The sequence below is a fragment of the Gouania willdenowi genome, chromosome 10 (genome assembly GCF_900634775.1).
Source record: "Gouania willdenowi chromosome 10, fGouWil2.1, whole genome shotgun sequence".
In the NCBI taxonomy this organism is placed as follows: Eukaryota; Metazoa; Chordata; class Actinopteri; order Blenniiformes; family Gobiesocidae; genus Gouania; species Gouania willdenowi.
In genome coordinates, this window is record NC_041053.1 from 12460875 (window position 1) to 12482160 (window position 21286).

The 21286-nt window shown below is 36.5% G+C and overlaps 1 protein-coding gene across 2 annotated transcripts; it reads left to right on the forward strand.

Moving 5' to 3' along the window:
• Positions 1-3726: 3726 nt before the first annotated feature.
• On the forward strand, positions 3727-19961 carry LOC114471193 (signal-transducing adaptor protein 1-like). 2 transcript variants are annotated; one of them, XM_028459824.1, is made up of 10 exons: positions 3727-4089; positions 5972-6043; positions 6105-6200; positions 6346-6402; positions 8709-8881; positions 8961-9092; positions 10277-10346; positions 11370-11469; positions 11543-11731; positions 19442-19961. In XM_028459824.1, exons 1-10 carry the CDS (start codon positions 3988-3990, stop codon positions 19594-19596), a joined length of 1146 nt encoding a protein of 381 aa, XP_028315625.1. In that variant the 5' UTR covers positions 3727-3987; the 3' UTR covers positions 19597-19961. The 2 variants fall into 2 exon arrangements, with proteins under 2 accessions (XP_028315625.1, XP_028315626.1); XM_028459825.1 differs by lacking the exon at positions 6346-6402.
• Positions 19962-21286: the final 1325 nt, after the last annotated feature.

The window sequence follows — 21286 nt, forward strand, 5'->3', positions numbered from 1 at the left end:
GTACATCAATGAAAACCTGACGAAACAAAATGCAAGCATTGCATGGAAAGCACGCCAAATAAAAAAAGAAGGAAAGATTATGAAGACTTGGTCAAAAAACTGCAGGATTTACATCCTGGAAGAAGAGGACGGAAAACCAGTTCTCATCAAAACGATGGAAAACTTGGGAAAATACGAAGGATCCACCTAAACAACAACACTACTGATGGTAATCATGGATATGGACCCAGATCTATATAAACACTGGAAACAAAACTCAGACTGTGATTATTTTACGGAGACCGATTTAAATGTGAAACCAAGAGTAAAAAAGGTCTGTCATTTATTCATTTCAATTGCTAGGTGGTGGGGTGATTAAGGATTACATTAAATTTAAATTCAAAGTGTTTATTGTCATATGTGCAGTTAGAAACACGATTTTTTTTATATACAATGAAATTACTACCTTGCTTATGAACTAAGATATAATAATGTGTTTATACAAGTTAAATCTAACAGTGGAAAATACAACACTGCCAATAAAACTAATAACAGCAGTTAGAAACACGCTTATGAACTAAGATATATTACATTAAAATACTGCCTTGCTTGTGAACTGGGATGTAGTGATGTGTTTATACAAGTTGGATCTGATCCCATCATCAGACAGTGGAGGATACAACACTGCCAATGGAACTAACAACAGCTGGATTACCCTTGATGTAGAGACAAAACAAGGTGACATTGTGGATGAAAAGGGAAAAACCTTCCAAACACCTTCGAAAGAGGAACTATTCTTGAACTGGAGGAATGCTAACAACGTCTGGCAGGGAACAAGGCCAACACAAACAAAGATAGAGAGGACAACACTGACTACAGATGGACGTTCAGAAGAAATCAAGAATGTTTGACCAGAGAGACATGTAAACCCATGTAAATTTGCGATGGTAAAACAGGGGACGGGACCCGGATAAGCAAACTGCTTCTCTCGTCTCCTTTTTCGGCATGTACAAAAAAAGAAAAAAAAAAAAAAAAAAAAAAAAAAAAAAAAAGTGAATGTAACCATGTCGGAAATAAACTGAATAAATAAAATAAATAAATAAATGTCTCCTCCTGTCCTCCATCTTTTCTTCCCTCGTTCATCAGACACGCTGGGAATAAAAAGTTCATCTCTAACTCTTTACAACCGAACTTAACCTAACATATATGTATGTTTTATGAGAGTGACAGGAGAACCACGTCTACTGTGGCCCGTCATAAAGAAACAAAAAATGAAATGCTTACCATATAAAAAGGTCCTGGTGCCAGACACTGCCTGGGACCTGGGACTGAATTGCCCCGCAAGACGCAAAGGCCAGCTATGACTTACCACCTAAAACAACTATTTATAAAAGGGTCAAAACACTACACAGGTAAAAACAAAAAAAACAAAAAAACACAGAAAGTTGATGATATACAACCATAGATAGAGCTGGAGGCTGAGAATTCTGACTCCTCAGGGTTCCTCATCCAAGTGCAGATCCACACCTTCACTGTCAGGGTCACTGGAAACAAAGACCTCAGAGATATAAAAGCAAACATGTCAAACTCAGCTGCCTCTATTAGGACAGGACTGGGTCCGAACCCAGGGGTGTATATATATAACCCTCAAGCTCCCAGGCCTCTGGTAGAGGACCCGAGCTTGGAGGAAAAAAGAGACCGCCCGCGGAGGGTGAGGAAGAGTTTATATATATATATATATGTATATATATATCCAGCTAGCACTGCTGACTAAACGACACTTTGGAATTGATCTTGTATAGTCAAAAAACTTAAGGTTAGTTAAGAAAACCATTACTATTATCACTATTACTATTATTACTTTCACTATTAATATTATATCCCTATCGTCATCATCATTTTTAGTATTATTGTAGCCAAAGAACTGACATATTCAAGGAACAAGAACATAAACAATCCTCACAGAAAACTAAAGAGTATTTAGGCCTATTATTAGCTCTAATGCTGTATTCTTTCTAACCCACTGATTACTGCAGTAGGTCTGTTTTTTCTGTGTAACAGGCTGTTTCTAGGAACGCTAGATTCATAACATCAATGATTCTGTCCGTCCTGTCTGCGTTTATATCACTATAACAACCTGCTAACAATATATTATCCCTTACATGTCTATGCACCGCTGCCTCCACCAGCACTGTTCCAAGATGGCGGCGCTGTAGACGCGTCCCTCTACAGTCAATGCAGTGTCTACGTATAAAATGTCTATGCAACTGACAACCGGCATGACGCTCGAATATGTTGGACGATCAAAAAACGAACCCCAGCGTTAAAATGGTTGGCCGACAAAATTTATTCCGGCGCTGTGGCGCAATAAAATATTCAAAATAGATACAAAAAAAACAACTTTTTAATAAAAAAAAACAACGTTAATTTAAGAAGAAAAAAAATTCAATGAAAAAAGAAGTTTATTTTAATGAAAAGTAAATACTTTCAATCAAATAAAAAAAAGATTCAAATGCAAAAAAAAAAACATTTCAGACTCAAATAATTGCATTTGAACACTTTTTCTTCTTTGATTGAAAATATGTATTTTTGATTGAAGGAAACTTTTTTTGATTGAAAAGTGTGTTTTTTTTAATTGAAGTGATTTTTTTGTTTTTTGTTTATTGAATAATAAAGACACAAATCTACCTCCATAGGGTGGGGTTGATTATAATTGTAATCGAGTAATTGATAACTAATTATTAATATGGTGTAATTATAATTGAATTTATAATTTAAAAATGTGTTTCTGTTGTAATTACCATTGAAATGAAACTGAGTTTAGATAATGAACTTTGAAATTGTAGCTCTATGGAAATTTCTATGGAATTTCATGGAAATTCTACTGTTATTTACAATTTAATTGAACGCAAAATTGGGGAACCTTGTTACAGTTCTATGGCTTACACACTTATGTAGTTAACAATCACTAAAATATATTTCACATCCATTTTTCCCACTCCCTGTCAGATCTCTTTAGGATCATTTTACCATTTAAAAAAAAATAAATGGAGGGGGATACTGACAAAAAAAAGTCTCAGATGCCCACACCAAAAATATTAACGCCAATATTTTCAATGATTAAGAAGCCTAACAAGGTAACCAAGAGTTGAAAAACTAATTGGATGAGAGACCATATTTTTTAGTTTGTTTTACAGCTGATTTAAGACGTAAGAGATGCTGAAGGAAAAACAAAAAAGTCAGCTATTATTTTTTGAATGATAAACATTGAATGGGGTCAAATTGACAACAAGGATAAAAAGATTTTTTTCTTTTTGAGTTATGTCATACATTTGAAGCCATAGTCATCACAGTCATGACTCAGATTAATAGATTTATGTGCTCACAGATATCAGTCGGTTTCTGTTTTAGTGTCTGATACGTATTTAATACAAAGTCCGAGTTAAATTAAATGTAGCTTTTTGATCACAAGTTGGACTCATGACTCAACTCCATGCGCCCTTTGACCTCTGTTCATTTAATGCTTAACAATTTATTTGAAACTTCAAAATCAAACAAAATCTGGACTATTTAAAAAAAAACAACAACACTGAAGCACATTTTTAGATCCATTTGTTCATTTGGCAGCATGTTTGAATGGTTCAAAAAAACACCACCAGTGCAGGTGTGTGTGTTGCCACTTTATTGCCTGTGAGAATGTTGTAAAGCTCCCTGTGCTGTTCTCAGGTTCAAAGTACATCTTGTGTATCTTTATATTCAGGGTCCTTTTACTTCCTTTTACATTAATCCCAGGAGTTTCCTCATTCCCAGAGAGAAGTCTGCACTCCAACTATTCAAGGTTAATGGACCCTCAGTTATTTACTGTGAAAAACCACCAGCAGCAGCAGCAGCAGCACCCGCAGCAGCAGCAGTAGTACAGGCAAACAGAAAGAGGAAGGGGTTTATTACACAGATACTAACTACACACAGGTAAAGTGAGACAAAGCTGAACAACGGATCATCCCAACAATGTCTGTGCACCCCAGAGTGGTTCATATGAGGAGAGAAAGCATCACTGCTCTGCCTCTCTACTACTCAGGACATCTACACAAGAAACAGACCAAAGACAAGGTAAGAACAACAACAGAATGTGTAATATAGAAGGATAAAATACATTTAAATACAATCAACATCTGCATCGATACATGTAACAGATACACTTTTCAGAACACTTGATAAATACTATATAAACAAGCCATACATCTACTAGTTACTAGTTTTATTCTTGTAAATTCCTTTAATGTGATGATTTTATAGCTGTTGTTTTAGTATTTATTATTTAGATTTAAATAGAATATTGACATTTAAAGTTAACATTTACATTTATATTTACCATGTAGATTTACATTTAACATTTACATTTGAAGTTAACATAGGTATTTGAATTCATCATTTAAATTTATCAATTACATTCAACATTTAAATTTAACATGTTTTTTTCCATGCAACGTTTCAATTTAACATTTAGATTTAATTTAACCTTTACAGTTACGTTTAACATCACCAGTAGATTTATCATGGGACATTTAGATTGAAATTGAGCGTTTAGATTTAAATTCAAAATTTAAAATGAACATCTAACATTTAGATTTAATTTTAACATTTACATTAATATTTTATGACATATATCATGTAACATTTAGATTTAAATTCAACATTTTCATTTACATTTAAATTTAACATTTGAAATTTGGCTTTACATCTAACATTTAGGTTTTAATTCAATATTTAGATTTAAATGTGTTTTTTTCAAATAATCATATTGTTGACAATTACATATAACATAGTTTTACATGAATTTCTGTCTTAAACGTAAGTAAAAGGAGCTAAATGTTGAAAATGTATCAGAAAATCATTACCAAATTTTTACATCGGGCACCATCTTGTATTTACCATAAATGCACAATAAATATGAATAGAATGTTCTGTATTATATGTATGACTCGCCAGTTGTTCTAAATCTAATTAAAGAGGACACAAGAGTTCTGAAGTATTATTATGCATATGGTTTCTCTTACCTGTGTGAATAAATATTCTGTCTTGTATAAATCACCAAAGTTTGGCTTAACTTCTCATACGGTTTTACACTGTTCACTGTTACCTCGGTTACAAGAGTTATTTACCATCAGTTTGTTGCTAGGATACAAGAGAATATGTTTTCATTAAGAGAGAAAAGCCTGTGATTGTTTGTAAGACCTTTTGTAAATTGAAAATCAATTAGAAAACCTGAACTTTAGATAATGTCTACTTCATCTAAAGCAGTGTTTCTCAAATGGGGGTACGTGTACCCCTAGGGGTATGAAAACTATAGAAATCTATTCAGGAGCCACTAAATCAGCATTTTTCAACCTTGGGGTCGCCTGGAGTTTAAATGAGGTCGTCTGAAATTTCTGAAAAATGTAAATAGATTTTTGAAGTTTTTTAATTAAAACACACAATTTTAAACAACTGTATTTCTATAGTTTTACTTTGAGAAATATAAATCTAGTTAAACCAAAATGCTGTAAAATAAATAAATTAATTAATTAATTAATAAATAAATAAATGTGTTTGGGGTCACCAGAAATTCTTGAAATCAAAATGGGGTCACGATCCAAGAAAGGTTGGTAACCACTGCACTAAATACGATTTCTTTCCACTTATTTACAAAATGAGATTCTTTAAAATGTGTGTTATCACTTGTTCATTTCATCATTATGCTCGATAGTTGTTTTTAAATAGTTTTCTAAGCAAAATGTTGGAGTAGAACAAAGTGGGTTAGAAATAAGAGAAAGGAGGTACGTGAGCCAAAAAACTTTGAGAACCGTTGCTCTACAACATGAGTTGCTCATTCTTAACAATGTGCTGTGATTTCTAATGATTAGTCATCATAAAGCTCTGACTGAGACAGCAGAGCATGAGAAAATGTTTTTCATGAAAGTTCATGTACCAAAACGTAAACTATGACTTTCAGACTTTTAAGAAGTTCTTCACAGAGCTGCGTGGATCTACTCTCTTCTTCTACAAAAACGATCAAGAAGACACCGTAAGTGAGCAGTAACGTTTGTTCACATATTATAAATAAAAGCTCTAAATCTGTTCATTAGTATATAGAGAAGCTGGACCTGAACCAGGTAAAGTCCATGGAGAAGTCGTCCACCCACCTCACCCTCAGCCTGGACACAGACGAAGTGAAGCTAAAGGTCAGCCTCACAGTCACAATGTTCTATTGTTTTATCTCATCGACTTCACTGTGTTAATGTCTATGATTTCAAAGTTACACTTATTCAAAGCAGAGAGTTCTTATCCGCGTTCTATATTCCAGTTTTGTGTTTGGTTCTAATACAGATGGACAACGATGTGACAGGAGAGGAGTGGAGAGGTTTCATTCTGACTGTGGTCAATGTAAACACAAACACACACACACACACACATTCCTGTGTGTTTTTGGTTTCGTAGCATGTTTTTCTTCTATCTTACTAGTTAATGATCAGGTGAGAAGTTATCAGTAATTTATACCTGTGTGACGTTGAGAATATATTCTTTAGAAAGAGAATCCCTCCAACCAAATGACCAGCTTATCAGCACAAGTATGTAGTCTAACTTAAGGTCCGGGGGCCAAATCTGCCCATTTGATGGTTCAATCCAGTTTACAGATGGATTTTAGATCATTTAGAAATCAAATGGAAAGCATTAATCATTCAGTAGAATCCCTTGTGGTTTCATTCCTAATATTTGTTACTTAAAGCTGCTTAACCACATAACTCACATTTATAAAAAACGTTCCCGTCTGTCATCCACGAGTTGTTCTTATAAAATCGTCTGATGAGATTTACTCACAAACAAATGTCAAAGTTAGAAATTGCTGCTCAAACGTTTGTTTTAACGTTTGTTAACATAAACGGCTTGAATTTCGGAAAAGTTTTTGCGCGTTGCATTGTGAAATAGGAAATCCTGTCGAAAGAATGCAAAGACGGCACTAAAGTAGAAAAGTTTTTACTTCATTCTTAGCGTGATTTCTTGTGTTTCTTCACCAGAAAAGACAACGATCCGCAGGACATGGTTTTTTTGTTATGGTTTGTGTCGCTGGTTTACGCATCAGTTTCCTGTGATATGACAGTTTTTTCTCTACTTTCTTCCTGGTTCTTTTGATTGAACTGCTCGAAGACAGATGGCAAGATTAACACTATTTCTCAGTGTCATTTATTTTAAGTTATAGTCATAAGTAAAGTTTTTGCGCAAACGTGATTGGCCGATCAAAGACAGTCCAACCCTGTGGCTTTAAGGGTCATTTAAAAACCGTGGCTGTGTTTGAAATGTCACACTTCCTACTATACACTACACACTCAAAAAGTATATACTATCCACTATTTATGGTTAGGATGATTAGGATGATGAGCGTTCCCACTGAAGTATATTTCCAAGTTTCCCAAGATGCATTTTGAACCTACAATGACAAACCCCTGAAGCACACTGAGGCTAAATATCTCTGTTGATTCTCTCAAAGCAGGGGTCTGCAACCTGCGGCTCTGGAGCCTCATGGGGCTCTTTGACTCTTTTGAAATGGCTCCCTGTAGCTTCAAAAAAAAAAAAAATCAAAATAATGAATTATTTCTTTTAGAGGATATTGATGATTAATGACATTAAAATTCAAATACAATTACGATAAAACAATTGCTTAGCCTTTAAAAATAAATCATATTGCACAATGACTCAGCACGTTCCTACTTTACCTCCTACAACATCTACAGACCATCAACTTTCCTGCACCTGTGGCTAACCTTAAGTTTTAAATTCCTGGTAAGATAACTAAACTAACAAAAAGACTATTCTGGAAGAAAATAAAGATTTTATGTGTATGAGGAAAAATGTATTTAATTTCTAACATGCCGGCTTAATGTGCATGCTTGATATGTTGCAAGAAATTAGCAATTAGTATGTGTTGACCATCCGGACTTTTATCCAGACGAGATTAGGCAAAATGGCCCCAGAGCAATACAGTCTTCTCATGTGAGTGTAATATATTGAATACATGTTACCTCAACACCATATTTCACACAGTTGAATTATAAAGAAATCTAGAAATGTCTTTTGACGTCTTTTTGATTTTGGTCAAATTCGGGCGCTATTGTTTTGTCGCTAACTTTCAATCCTTGGAAACATCAGAAATATCACTTTGGCTTGTATTAGGGTACAGCTTAAAAATGTTAGTTATGTCGTTAGGCAGCTTTAACGCTTTGCAAATCAATTGATCACAAATATATAGGTTTCTTTTATAGAAGTAAAATAAAAGTATATAATAGATTTCTAAACTTGATTAGAGACCCACAAAAGTTATATAACTCTTGTCATGAAAAAAAAAAAGTTTGACATGCCTGATCTAAAGTGTAGTTAGGGATTATGGGATGTTGAAATTATTCCCATCGTTTACACTTTGGATCATACACATTTCCACCCACTTGACTGATTTATTATTCTATTGTTTTATTAGACTAATCTTTTGAAGACATTTTGTAGTATTCAATGAGAAAATAATATTCTAATAAGATTGTAAAATCCCTATAATGTAAGTTTTGTGTTTTTTTATTTTCCTCTAATGATGAGTAAATCATAAGACTGTCACATGTTTAGAAGCTTAGAAAATACCTGCTTATCAAACACAATCCGATGATGAGTAGCAGCATACAGCTGTGCATACTGTTTCCCTGTAGCATGAGATACCCAGCCAGCTGAAACTGCTGCCAGGCCAGATGTTGAAGCTGCAGGAGTTTCTGAATCAGGAGAGAAGAAAAAACTGCCCCCAGCCACGACCGCCCCTCCCACCCCGACCCCCCTTCCTCCAATTGGGTGAAGGCTCTTCATCAACAGACCAAGAGTTACCAGAGTGAGTGCTTTATAACAAACATCTGCTCCAAACTACTGGAGGCATCAGCTGATTGTCTCTGTCTGATTCCTGAGTGCAGATGTTTCTACGGTGTGAATCGACAGGAAGCTGTGCAGATGCTGCAAGCAAATCCAGAAAATGGAGACATCATCATCCGCCCGTCTACAGTGGGCAACGACTACGCCCTGACCCTCAGACAAATGACTCCCAGGTCTGTGGAAACACAACAGTCAGATAAGGATATAGGGCAAGCCCTTTTTACATTTAATAGCTACATTTCACTATCTGGAATTAACATTATAGATATCAACAACATAGTCAAAAATACAGTTAGAAATATATCTGCATTCAGTTTTGATTAGTCACAATGACAGTTAGAGATATCTAGGTAACACTTTACTTGAAGTTTTTTGCATAAAGGCTGTCATTACTCTGTCATTAGCATTAATAAGGTGTCATGAAGGCTGTCATTAAGTGTTGTTCGTTACCCTAACCCCTAACCATAACCTCACTAGATCCCTCCACCTAACCCAAAAAATGCCAACATAGCTTCAAGGGTGTCATATTTTAGCAAACACTTAATGACAGCCTTCATGACACCTTATCGATGCTAATGACAGATAATGACCACAAAGTTAGAAGCCCAGCATTGTCCAAAACTTCATGATATGCTGAAGCATTCATGTTTACTGGAGATACTGGTTGGTTATTTACCACATTTTTGAAAGAGTGGTGGATAAGCAACAATATTCTCAAATAACATATCGAGCTATATTGTCGGTGATCATGTTCAGAAACACTTTGTGTTATACTGGGTGAAAGTAGTCGATACATTATGTATTAAGATAAAGGAACAAACAGAATCACATCTCTGTAGTAGCTGTAAACACTCTGACCAATCCCTGCCATTAGGCCTGAATGGAAAGAACCCTTCTGTCTCGTCCTGGTCTGGATCCCGTCCTGTAATCTTCCATGGCATGTCAAAATCTGTTTAGTACTTTTAACATAATCCTGCTAACAGTCTAACAAAAAAACAAATAAATGCAGATGAAAACATTATCACATTAGCAGAGGTCAAAATGTGCTGATGAAGTCAGACTGGAAAATGTTCAGATTTTTATTTGAATAAATCGTTTTGGCTGAGTTAGACTTTGGTCTGTTCCTCGCTGCTCGCAAAAAGAGAAAAATAACAAACTGCACTCAAAGATGAATCAAAGGGAAACAATGAGTAGTGAAAGAAGGGGAAATAAATAAATATAAGGTGGAATAAGACCAGAAATATTCCTGCTGATGTGCTGAAGTGGTTCAATGTCCTTGCTTGTTATTAAGCATTGTGGGTAATTACAGTATCTACATACATTGTGCCTAATGCTGTGGTTTGTATTGTGTTTTCAGTGGTCCTGCCATAAAGAACTTCAAAGTGACATCCACCGACTCAGGGTTGGTCATCAAACTAGACACAGCAGTAAGTCTGACCAGCCCACATTTACGATCTGATAAGAAAGACGTGATCTGAAGCTGGTGATCTGTTAAAGAGCAAAGATTAACAGTCTTTATTTATTAACAGGATTTATCTTATATTTTATTCTTTTCTATTATAACAGCCTATGATATACCAAAGTTATAGCTATACTATCGATTGGTGTATCACTGGATTTCTCTATCAAATTTTGTAGCAAGTATGAATTGAATTTAAAGCAAAAGAAATAAAAAATAACTCAACTCAACTCAACTGTATTTGTATAGCGCAATTTACAACAAAGTCATCTCAATGCGCTTATCAAAATACAAAATTCATAATAAGAAAGAAAAAACCCAATAAGATCCTGAAATAACTCATTCACCATTAACCGTAGAACATTATCCGTAAAATTAGTAACACCGTCACTATCGGTGGGGTATTTTTACACAATGTAATATACCCAATAAAAAGTAATCATCATCAAAATGTGACAATACATGACAAAATAGAGTTGTGTTCTGTTACCATGGTTGGACTCTAAAAATATTAAACAAAATTCATGAAAAATTAGGAATGTAAGAAAAAATGAAACTGGAAACTTGGTCTTTGGTCTTTGCTCCACCCATTTCTGGGGCATTTGAGGCTTCCCTGGTGAAGCCATAGTCACCTAGTAAATACAACTGGACTAAATAAAGATAGCGTGGAACTTTTGGGACACTTTTACTTACTTTATTTTTAGATGCAGTCAGTACATACAGTGTAGTAATAATGGTACAATAACACTATTGCTGGGTAAAAAAACACTTGAACGTGTGCCTGTAAGTAAAAGTGGTCTTTGGAGTAGGGAACATCCACACCTTCTAAAACATCAGAGAAGATGCTGAAGCTTCCCCTGAACCCAAGACACTCTGACAAACACAACTTCATGAAAATAATGTTAATACGTTTGATCGGGTGAAAATCACCCACTGATAGTGTTCTAGGGTTAAAACTATTGATCATCTCTCCTGTCTGCACCCCCCATAGGTGACAGTTCCCTCCCTGCATGCTGTACTCGAGTACTTCATGGAGAAAACAGAGCACCGTCTGAAACCCTATGTGGTATCTACCTATGACACTCACTTAGGTAGGAGCCCCTCAGAGGTCCTATGATCCAGCACTAAAATGCAGCTCCTAACAACGACTCATGTGTTTAACAGAACCCTCATCGTTTGATCCAAAGGACACCAGCGTCAGCTCGTCTTCAACCAAGAATGTACCCAAAGCACAAGTAGCACCGTTGCAGAGGGCAAAGACTGAAGAGGAAGTTCAACCTCCTCCCCTTGATCAAGATAGAGTCTACATGATCCCTGATGATGCCACACCTGAGAATCCCACAGTGAAGCCTGGTGAGTGGAACTAGTTACTGGATGAGAAAAGAAAAGCTCACCAAGTAGAAGAGTTAGTTTTTATCCACAGTGTATGATTGTTCTATATAGGATTAATCCATTGGATGGGGTTAATAATGACTGATATGTAATTACAGAAATCTCTACTGGTCAGTTTAGGTCAGATTGCCCTAAACAGGCCAGGTACCATAGTACACTGATAGCATTCACCAAGGTCTCTGCCTGAGGAGGCTCCGCTATGCTATGACTACCGCTATCAGCCACATATATAACACTGAGAGCACTGAACAGCAGCTGAATGCTAGTTAACCTCCAAATCCCTGACCGATCTGCTTCCCACAACCCTTTGACCAAATAAACCCTGTGTCTGCATCTGACCAGCAAAATCCGTGTTTCATTCGTTCATGCGTTTTTTCATTATGTAACAAAAACATGAACATTTGTTTCCAAAACCAAAATGAGAAAACGGAAAACGCCTTGTTTTTCAAATTCAAGCACTTTTGCTTCGGTACAGAAAACGAAGAACGAAAAATGAACACCTTTATTTGTTTTCTCCATTACCGTTTTTTTCATTTTCATGTTTTTGTTATATAATGAAAAATGAATGAACAATGATACACGGATTCATCAACCCTAAAGCTTGTCTCCGTCTCATTCATCAAAACCGCCACAACAATGACTGTTTTTGATTCTACAGTGCTGTGAAAAAGTATTTGCCCCCTTCCCAATTCTGGATTATTTTGTATATTTATCACACTTAAATGTTTCAGGTCATCAAACTAATTTTAATATTTCACAAAGACAACCCACATCGATATAAAATGCGGTTTCTAAATGAAGATTCTGACTGGCCACACCCAGGTTTGATTACCGCTATGATTGTTGAATCAAGAAAACACTGTCAGACACATTGAAGTAGGCTACAAGATGTCAAAAAGACACCCAATCCAAAGAAGTTTAAGAACAAGTGAGAAACAAAGTGATTTAAATCAATTATTCTGGAAATGGTTACAAAGCCATTTCCAAGGCTTTGGGACTACAGCGAACCAGGTTTAAAGCCATTATCCACAAATGGAGGAAACTGAGAGCAGTGGTGGTGAACTTTCCCAGAAGTGGTCAATCAACCAACATTACTCCAAGAGTGCAACAACCTATCCAGGAGGTCCCAAATGATCCCAGAACGACATCCAATGAACTACAGGCCTCAGTTTAGGTCAGTGTTATGACTCAACCATAAGAAATACTCTGGACGAAAGGATCATCAAGAAACATCTTGATGATCAAGAAACATCTTGATGATCCTCAAGACTTTTGGAGAAACATTCTGTGGATATACGACAAGTTTTACTTTTTGCACTTTGTGCGTTTCAGCGTAATAATAACAGCCTTTGAGAAAAGGAACATCATACCAACAATCAAGCATGACAATGGCAGAGTTATTATCTGGGGCTGCTTCACTGCTTGAGGACCTGGACAACTTGCTGTTATTGATTAAACAATTGAATGTGCCATCGACCATAAAATCCTGAAGGTGAATGTCCAGCCATCAGTTTATGCCTTAAAGCTCAAACTCTCTTGAGTTGTGCAGCAGGAGAACAAACTAAAACGTAGCAGCAAATCCACCTCTGAATGAGTCTGAAATTTTATCCAATAGAAATGCTGTAATGTGACCGTAAACAGCCATATTTAAAGGTTTTTGAGCATGAACTTCTTGAGTTAAAACCATTCTGCAAAGAAGAGTCGGCCAAATTTCCTTGACAGCGATGTAAGTGACTTCTCATTGCTTAATGCAAATGCTTAATTTCCACCAACTATTAGGTTCAGGGGGCAATTACTTTTTGGGCCAGGTGGGTTTGGATAAAATCATAATTTAGGAACAGAATTTTAAATTGGCTTTGGTTGTCTTTGCCTTTTTTTTTTTTTCGAAGTGTTTTTATTGTAGATTGCGCAGACATAATATAACTCCCCTCTCCCTCCCATAGAACACTCCCACCCTGTTGCACCTTAAAGAAAGCTACCAATAGAATATAAATATGAATACAACATAATTCTGATAGAATACATGAGGGATCCACCTGTTTAATTTGATCCAAGATGGGTTGCCAGAGAGTGAAAAACTTACTGGCACAAGAAAATCATATTTTCTCCAGTGTTAGATGACCTTAGAGATTAACAAACCACATTCTAAAAGATGTCTTTCCATTTAAGCAGTATAAGCCTTCGGGCAATACTGTAAGTGTAGTAAACGAAATCACATCTTTTTGCTTTTGATTAAATTTAGAAAATTGTGGTACAATGCCAATCATTGCAATTGTGGCCCCTGGTTCAACAGTAATCCTAAATACATCAGAAATAAATCTGCATATGGATTCCCAAAAATGTGTCAATTTTCAGCAAAATCATATCATGTGAGAAAGTGTTGCTGGCTCAGTTTCACAGCAACCACAGTTGGAGTCTAGGTCAGGTTATATTTCAGTCAGTTTCACTTTTGACCAATGCAATCTGTGAACAATTTTAAATTGAATGACCCTATGTCTTAAACAAATTGATGATGAATAAATATTATCTATCACAGATTGCCATACATCTTCATAGATTACAGCAGCAAGTTCCTCCTCCCACTTTCCTTTGACACGAGCCAAAGGTTCAAAGGTTCTGAAGAAATGAAAATCATGAATCTGAAAAATCGCTTTCACTTGTTAAAACGAGGCAAACAGTCCTTCAACAAACATGAGTCTGGGTATCATTGGATAATCCCTAATTTATCTGTGAACCAAAATAAAAGAATGGTTCTTCTTCCTCTCCTTTTCAAACAAAAAACAAGAAAACCACTTTACTGTTTTAATCAAAAAACCATAAAACAAACCAATATTGGCCCGTGGCCTGGGTATCATTGGATAATCCCAAATTCATCTGTAAACCAAAATTAAAAAACTGTTTCTCTTCCTCTCCTTTTCAAACAAAAAACAAAAAAACAGTTTTACCGTTTTAATCAAAAAACCATAAAACAAATCAAAATTGGCCCGTTTTTCGATTTTCCCATGTCCTTTTCTCCTTTTCCCTTTTACAATTAAACATTGAAAAACAGCAGTTTCCATTTTCCATTCTCCTTTCCCCATTTAGAATTGAAAATAGAAAATCAGCTGTTTCCTTTTTCAGTTCTGAACTCTGAAACGAAAAACGAAGTCACGTGACCGAGTCACGTGGTCTGGCTTTTTTTTTTTCAGCCGACATGCGGAAGTGATGGTGTCAGAATAAAATCATACAGGGAGAGAGAATATAAAGCAGACACATGATCTATCACAGAGAGTGATACATCATTAAAAGCCTTACAAAAGCAACACGAAATCGCTTAGCAGGCCTGTCGTGTTTGAAAAACATAATCCTAAATGACCAGCAGAGGTCCCCATGCTGATGCTTGCGACTAGCACGCACAAACAGAGTTACAAAAAATGACCAGCAGGTGGCACTGTGGGGGGTGTTTTTTCCATGCAGGCATGATTTCATGAATGTTCACATGTGGAAAAGATACAGTAAACACATGAGTTGGAGATTGTCTTATTATCAACCATATGGCTTACCCAGTGCTGTAATTTTGGAGCTTTTGAATGAGCTCAGAGCTGGCTTGTTTTATTATTATTATTATTATTATTATTATTATTATTATTATTATTATTATTATTATTTAGTCAGTTTTTATTTAAATTTGCATTTAACACTATATAATACCATAAGGCAAATCTATATACAATATAAAAAGTGCAGTGTGTTACCAGGAAGAAAACATGGGCACAATGAACATCCTAGTAGACGTAAAACATCAGAGGGTTATTCCATTAAGCGGGTTATGTTCAAACTCTGAGTATGTTCAGGCTCAAATGAGGGAAACTCTGAGTATCCCGTTCCTAAATGCGAGGTATGTTCTTCTCTGAGTATGTTACCATGGCAACATTGTCCGTGAACTAAACCTGAGGGGTATTCCATAAAGGAGGGTTAACAAACTCTGAGTTTATCCATAAACTCTGGGTCAACATACCCTGAGATGGGAAACTCTGGATATCGGATTCCATTAAAGCTGGTATGAAGTGGGTCAATCAACCCTGAGTATGTAAACCTTGGGTTACTTACGTGCACGCGCGCGACAAAAAGCCATCATCAATGGATCAGAGATTTAATCGAGCTGCCATGGCAACCAAACGGAAAATAGTGATTTATTCACCGTAATGGGTGAAATAAGCTGTTGTTTGATGAATAACAGCCTGTTCTAAAGGTGCATTCAGTCTTCAGTGACAATAGTGGCTTAAATCACCCGTAATTAGTCACACTTTTTGGTCGTTTCATCACTTTATTGCTTCAGTGACGTGACAAGCGGTGAATAATATGAATAAAATGTGTCTGAGGAGACGTGTCAGCAGCATAGGATGTCTGCATAGAGAGTCCTCCTGTTACACTGGATATAAAGACAGTGACTGCTGCTTCATATCACATCATTTATATTGATTTTTAATGTAATATTGTCGCCAGAGTCATCTCAACGTCCTAAAAAATGTCATAAAAAAACACTGAAGCGGGACTCAAACCCGTAACTCGTCACTTCCAAGCGCAGCGTCATAATTCACTGCACCATCATAACTTCAAAGACACATGATCTACAGATTTAACTGTATAATAATATAAAACAACAATCGCGCCTTAAAAGTTGATTTATTTAAATTATCATCTCCTCCTTTATATTATCCACAGGTTTGTATTCAGTGAACTTTACTACAGACGTCAGTAGATGTTTTAATGCAGATCAACCTCTCAGTGTCTTTCACTTAATGATCTACATCTACAATGTTAGAAAGAAAACTACCGTTTGCACACACAAAAAAAAAAAAAAAAAGACGTAAAGCAACACAACATTAGTAATGATGTGAACACGTCTGTGGTGTGTGATGTTTGGCTTATTTCACCCATTACGGTGAATAAATCACTATTTTCCGTTTGGTTGCCATGGCAGCTCGATTAAATCTCTGATCCATTGATGATGGCTTTTTGTCGCGCGCGTGCACGTAAGTAACCCAAGGTTTACATACTCAGGGTTGATTAATCCACTTCATACCAGCTTTAATAGAATCTGATACCCAGAGTTTACATCGCTGGGTATGTTGACCCAGAGTTTATGGATAGACGTTTAGATGGATAGATACATGTGTTTGTAATTTTTTGTTATCTATACACCTAGGTATTTGAATTTATCTTTACTCAGTTTAAATGGGAGTGATTTATAGGCATAAGCTCCCTCTTCTACGTGTTTACTTTATAGCCCGATATTTTCCCAAAGTCATCCAGAAGGTCAAGAAACCTTGGAAGGCTTTGAAGTGTCTCAGACAGATACAGAAGTGTATCATCTGCATAAAGGGACACCTTATGTTCAAAATGTTGTCTTTGCACACCCCTAATAACAAAATACTGCCACCGCCAGAGGTTCAATTACAAGAGAGAGTAATAAGGGAGATAGGGGTCAGTCTTTTTTCTCCAAATATCAAAAAACTTAACAAGAATATATGTTGTGATACTGTGACGCCACAAATACAGATCTGAAACGTTATTGACTTCAAATACTAACCAGTTCAAAGTAGCACATGGTAAAAATGTAAATACAAATCTAAATTAAAACTTGGAAGTTTTACCAGCAAAAATTGTCCCTCCTCGCAATGTTTTCCTGTGTGTAAGACGTAGCCACTGCTGGATCATCAAAGATCTTGTCAGTGCCGCTATCATAAGTAATCCGCAGCCGGGCAGGGTAGAGCAGCTCTTAGCGCACTCCCGGAAGTCCTTGGAGAAGCTTTTTGACATCGTTAAATGCTGCCCTGGCGCGGGCCACACTTGATGGCACACAATCTTGGTAGTAGTGCAATTATGCTATGATCGCTCTGGGCCTGCCATCTGCTCCACTCCCCTGCAAAGTGCGATGAGACCTGTCAATCAGGATAAGGCTCCAGATTCAAAATGTCTTTGAGTAGTCTGGATACAGAGGCAGGCGTACATGAAGATTCCTCAGCTACATTCAATATACGGATATTTGACCTCCGCATACGTCCCTCCATGTCCACGCATCTCTTTTGCAGAGTCTTCACGATCTTCTCCAATTTCCAAACTTTGGTTTGCAGTACCACGATATCATCCGAGCAGTTTTGCCATTTCCAACTCAGACCGAAGAGCAACTGTGTTGTTAGACATTTCCTGCTTCACTGATTGCAGCACCTTCGATGTCAGTCGTAATCACCTTCGTCACTTGTCTTTGAAAAAATTCAGTCATTTCGGTTTTGATGGATGAGAGCTGTTTCATTTTTAAATTTCCGCTAGGTTGGTTTCTTCCCTCATGCTAGCTGAGTCGCTTAGAGAGTCCGCAGGATTCTCAGCCTCGTGTGGCCTGCTAATGCTAGTTGTATTGCTAGTAAAGTGTATTAAAGTATTTACCATTTGATATTAAAAGGTTTATACTCCTTTTGAATAAAGAATTGACTGTAGCCAAATGCATATGAGTGACATTATATGTATGAACAAGAGGCCCTAATTTAAGCAATAATACCATGATGTTTTCCACAAGAATTTGGGAGTGTTAATAATAATGTTGGAACATAATTTTATTCAGACTCTGTCTACAAATTCCATCTTTGTGCAGTAAAATTTAAGGCTCTGGACATGTGAAGTGTAGGTGTAGCTCCGTTAGGGAGGACAATGTTCATTCAATATTGTTACAGGATGTGCACAGTTTTCAAGACCTATATTGCGTAGATGATTCTGTAAACAGGATACCAGATGTATGACATGTATTCTTTAAGTTTGTATACACTGTATCTGCTGGTGCCAGACAGGCTTGTATTCCAGTCCAAGTTTCTATTTCTATTTCTTCATACTAGTGCCCAGAAGTAAGTTGACACCTTATATGGTGATGAGCTAATGTTAAAGACATACCCCTGAAAGATATATATGTTTAGCCTTGCTCGGACCAGCTCAGAGGTTGCAATGATCCTGCCAGCGTACTCTCACAGGTCCCTCTTTTTAACCCGTATAGGACTCTGTATTAATAAACTGCCTATTATTTACAACTCAGTTATCCCTACACCACTTTTTTTGTCATCACCATCCACACAAGATGCACCACTAGCTTTGTCGGGGCCTGTCTCACTTGAAGAGCCCTTGCCCATGTACTGTATTTGTACTTGCGCAGGTTGTTTGCCATTTTTTGTAGAGATAGTCGTCTCATATATGTGGTAATATCTTAGATGATCTTGTAGCTTCTCTCTTAATCAAAACGCCAAATAAAAAGACTTAAATGCAATTTTGTGCGGACCTTTCTGAACACACGTCCTACTCCATTGCTTGCTTGCTAGTGCCCCTGGATTGTCATTGTCAGATATCGAATATGATTTGATAATCCAGAACATTTAAGTGGGATAAATATGCAAAATAATCAAGAATCTGGAGGGGGCAAATACTTCTTCACAGCATTGTATGTTCTTCAATCAGTTGTTGGTTTGGAAAAAAATCTTCACAGTGATAAAGATGATACGTGAGATACTATGTGGTATCTTTTTTTATTGATTGCGTGAATTAATCCATCGAACAACTGGAGAGTTTCAAATGTAACTCTATGAAATGAGGAAAGCTCTAATGTGAACCAATAGATTGTTCACGTTTCAGTTTTTTTGTCTTGTGCAGCTACTCTGAACGATGAGCTTCGGCACGCTGTGAAACAACGAAGACAAGCGATCTACGACGCTGCGGAAGGTGAAGAGCAATCGAGATATGAAAGACACATCAGTGATCGTCAAACGCCCAGCAGCTCAGTGCAGTGGATCAACAAAACACAGTGAGGCAGCGTTAGCATCAACACCTTTGGATAGCTTTAATATTGAGCAAATTAACGATGATGGTTAGTGTCATCCTGGAGCTCAGTGGTTCACAACCAGTGATACGTAAAACATGTTGCAGGGGATACTTGGAAACATTAAATAATTTATTCTTAACATGATTAATTTCATATCCGATTTCAGACACTGTTTGCAGGGGTGGTTCAGCGATTTCAAAAGTGAGGGTGTTTAAACTCCCAATTTAATTATAAATATGTTTTATAAAAACTTTTAACCCCTTTTTACCTTTTTCTTTGGCCATTTTGCCCCTTTTCCCAAAATATTTGACACTCTTGTTTTTTCAGATTTTTGCTTCCTTTGGCTAATAAATATCCATTTTTCCTAATTTTTGCAAATTCTTTTTTGACACTTTTATCTAATTTTTGTCGATTCTTTAACCATTTTTTTTTTGACACTTTTCATCCAAATAAGCTACCTTTTGCCCATTAAATAGAAATTGTTTCCTTTTTTCCCTACATTATTGTGCCCCAGTTTGCACTTCTACGTATACAAAAAATATGTAAGAAACCGACAATATCCAAGCATTAAGTTAATAGATATCAGTCCCAACAGGATCATCACTTTAACTTTCCTAGATTTTGTGACCAATTTCTATTTAATTAAGAGAAATATTCTGTAATAATTTGAGGAAAATTGAAGAATTTTGTAAGAATGTTCTTTTTTTCAACTGTTTAATATAAAAAATGACCGGGAAACCTGTGAGCACATGCAACTATTGTTGAGTTTCATTCACACAATCGTTCCTGTTTTCTCTGTTATTTTTACTTTCTCCTGTGTTCCAAATCGGATGTCCCAAAGGGCCGGATTTGGCCCCCGGGCCATGAGTTTAACACATGTGGCTTAAATTGTAAGTACACCTCTAGGTTTTTGCTGACCTGCCACTAAGAGCAAATTAAAAAATGCCTTGATCATGGGCGTCGCTCCCAGAGTAGTCACAGTAGCTCCACCCCCACAGTGCTGCACATTTCTGCATGGAGCTGTCAATCTATGTGAGGGGAGGAAACCTAGTCCCTCCTCCCATCTTTTACAGGAGGGGCGGGGCCAACAGTGACGGTTAGTGATGTCACTGATCTATTCTCAGCTAATAACAAAATTCAGTCGCAATAGTTGCAGCTCAACCCATTGGGGGCCTTTTACAACTAAAATGCTAAATTTAAATACTCAGACTAAAATCTGAGGAGTGGGATTAGAATCAATAAACTACATTACTTCATACCTAATCATTTATGTATTCAGCAGAAAAAAAAGTGGTTTTAGGATGTACTTACACTTTCAAGAAAGCTATGATATCTGGTTTTAACTGCTGTTATTAAAGATAGGTGAGGGGTGGTTGAGTTTGTCATTAGATCAGAGATGTTCAGCGGCCTCAGACACAGAAAATAATACATTTGTTACAGTAGTTAAAATCCCTGGCATTAATACTGATTTAAATTATAGTAACAATGCTTTTCTTGCTCAAGTATTCTTTTTATTTTTTCTACTGTTATCGCCCAGTTTTAATGGTCTAAAGCTGTCCAGTGTAAGTTTGAGCGACTCTGCAAAAATCAGGAACATCAGGAATACCAACAGAGCATCACTGAGGATGACCATAGCTTTTATTTTTTCCACACATAAGTCATAAACATTTCACCTG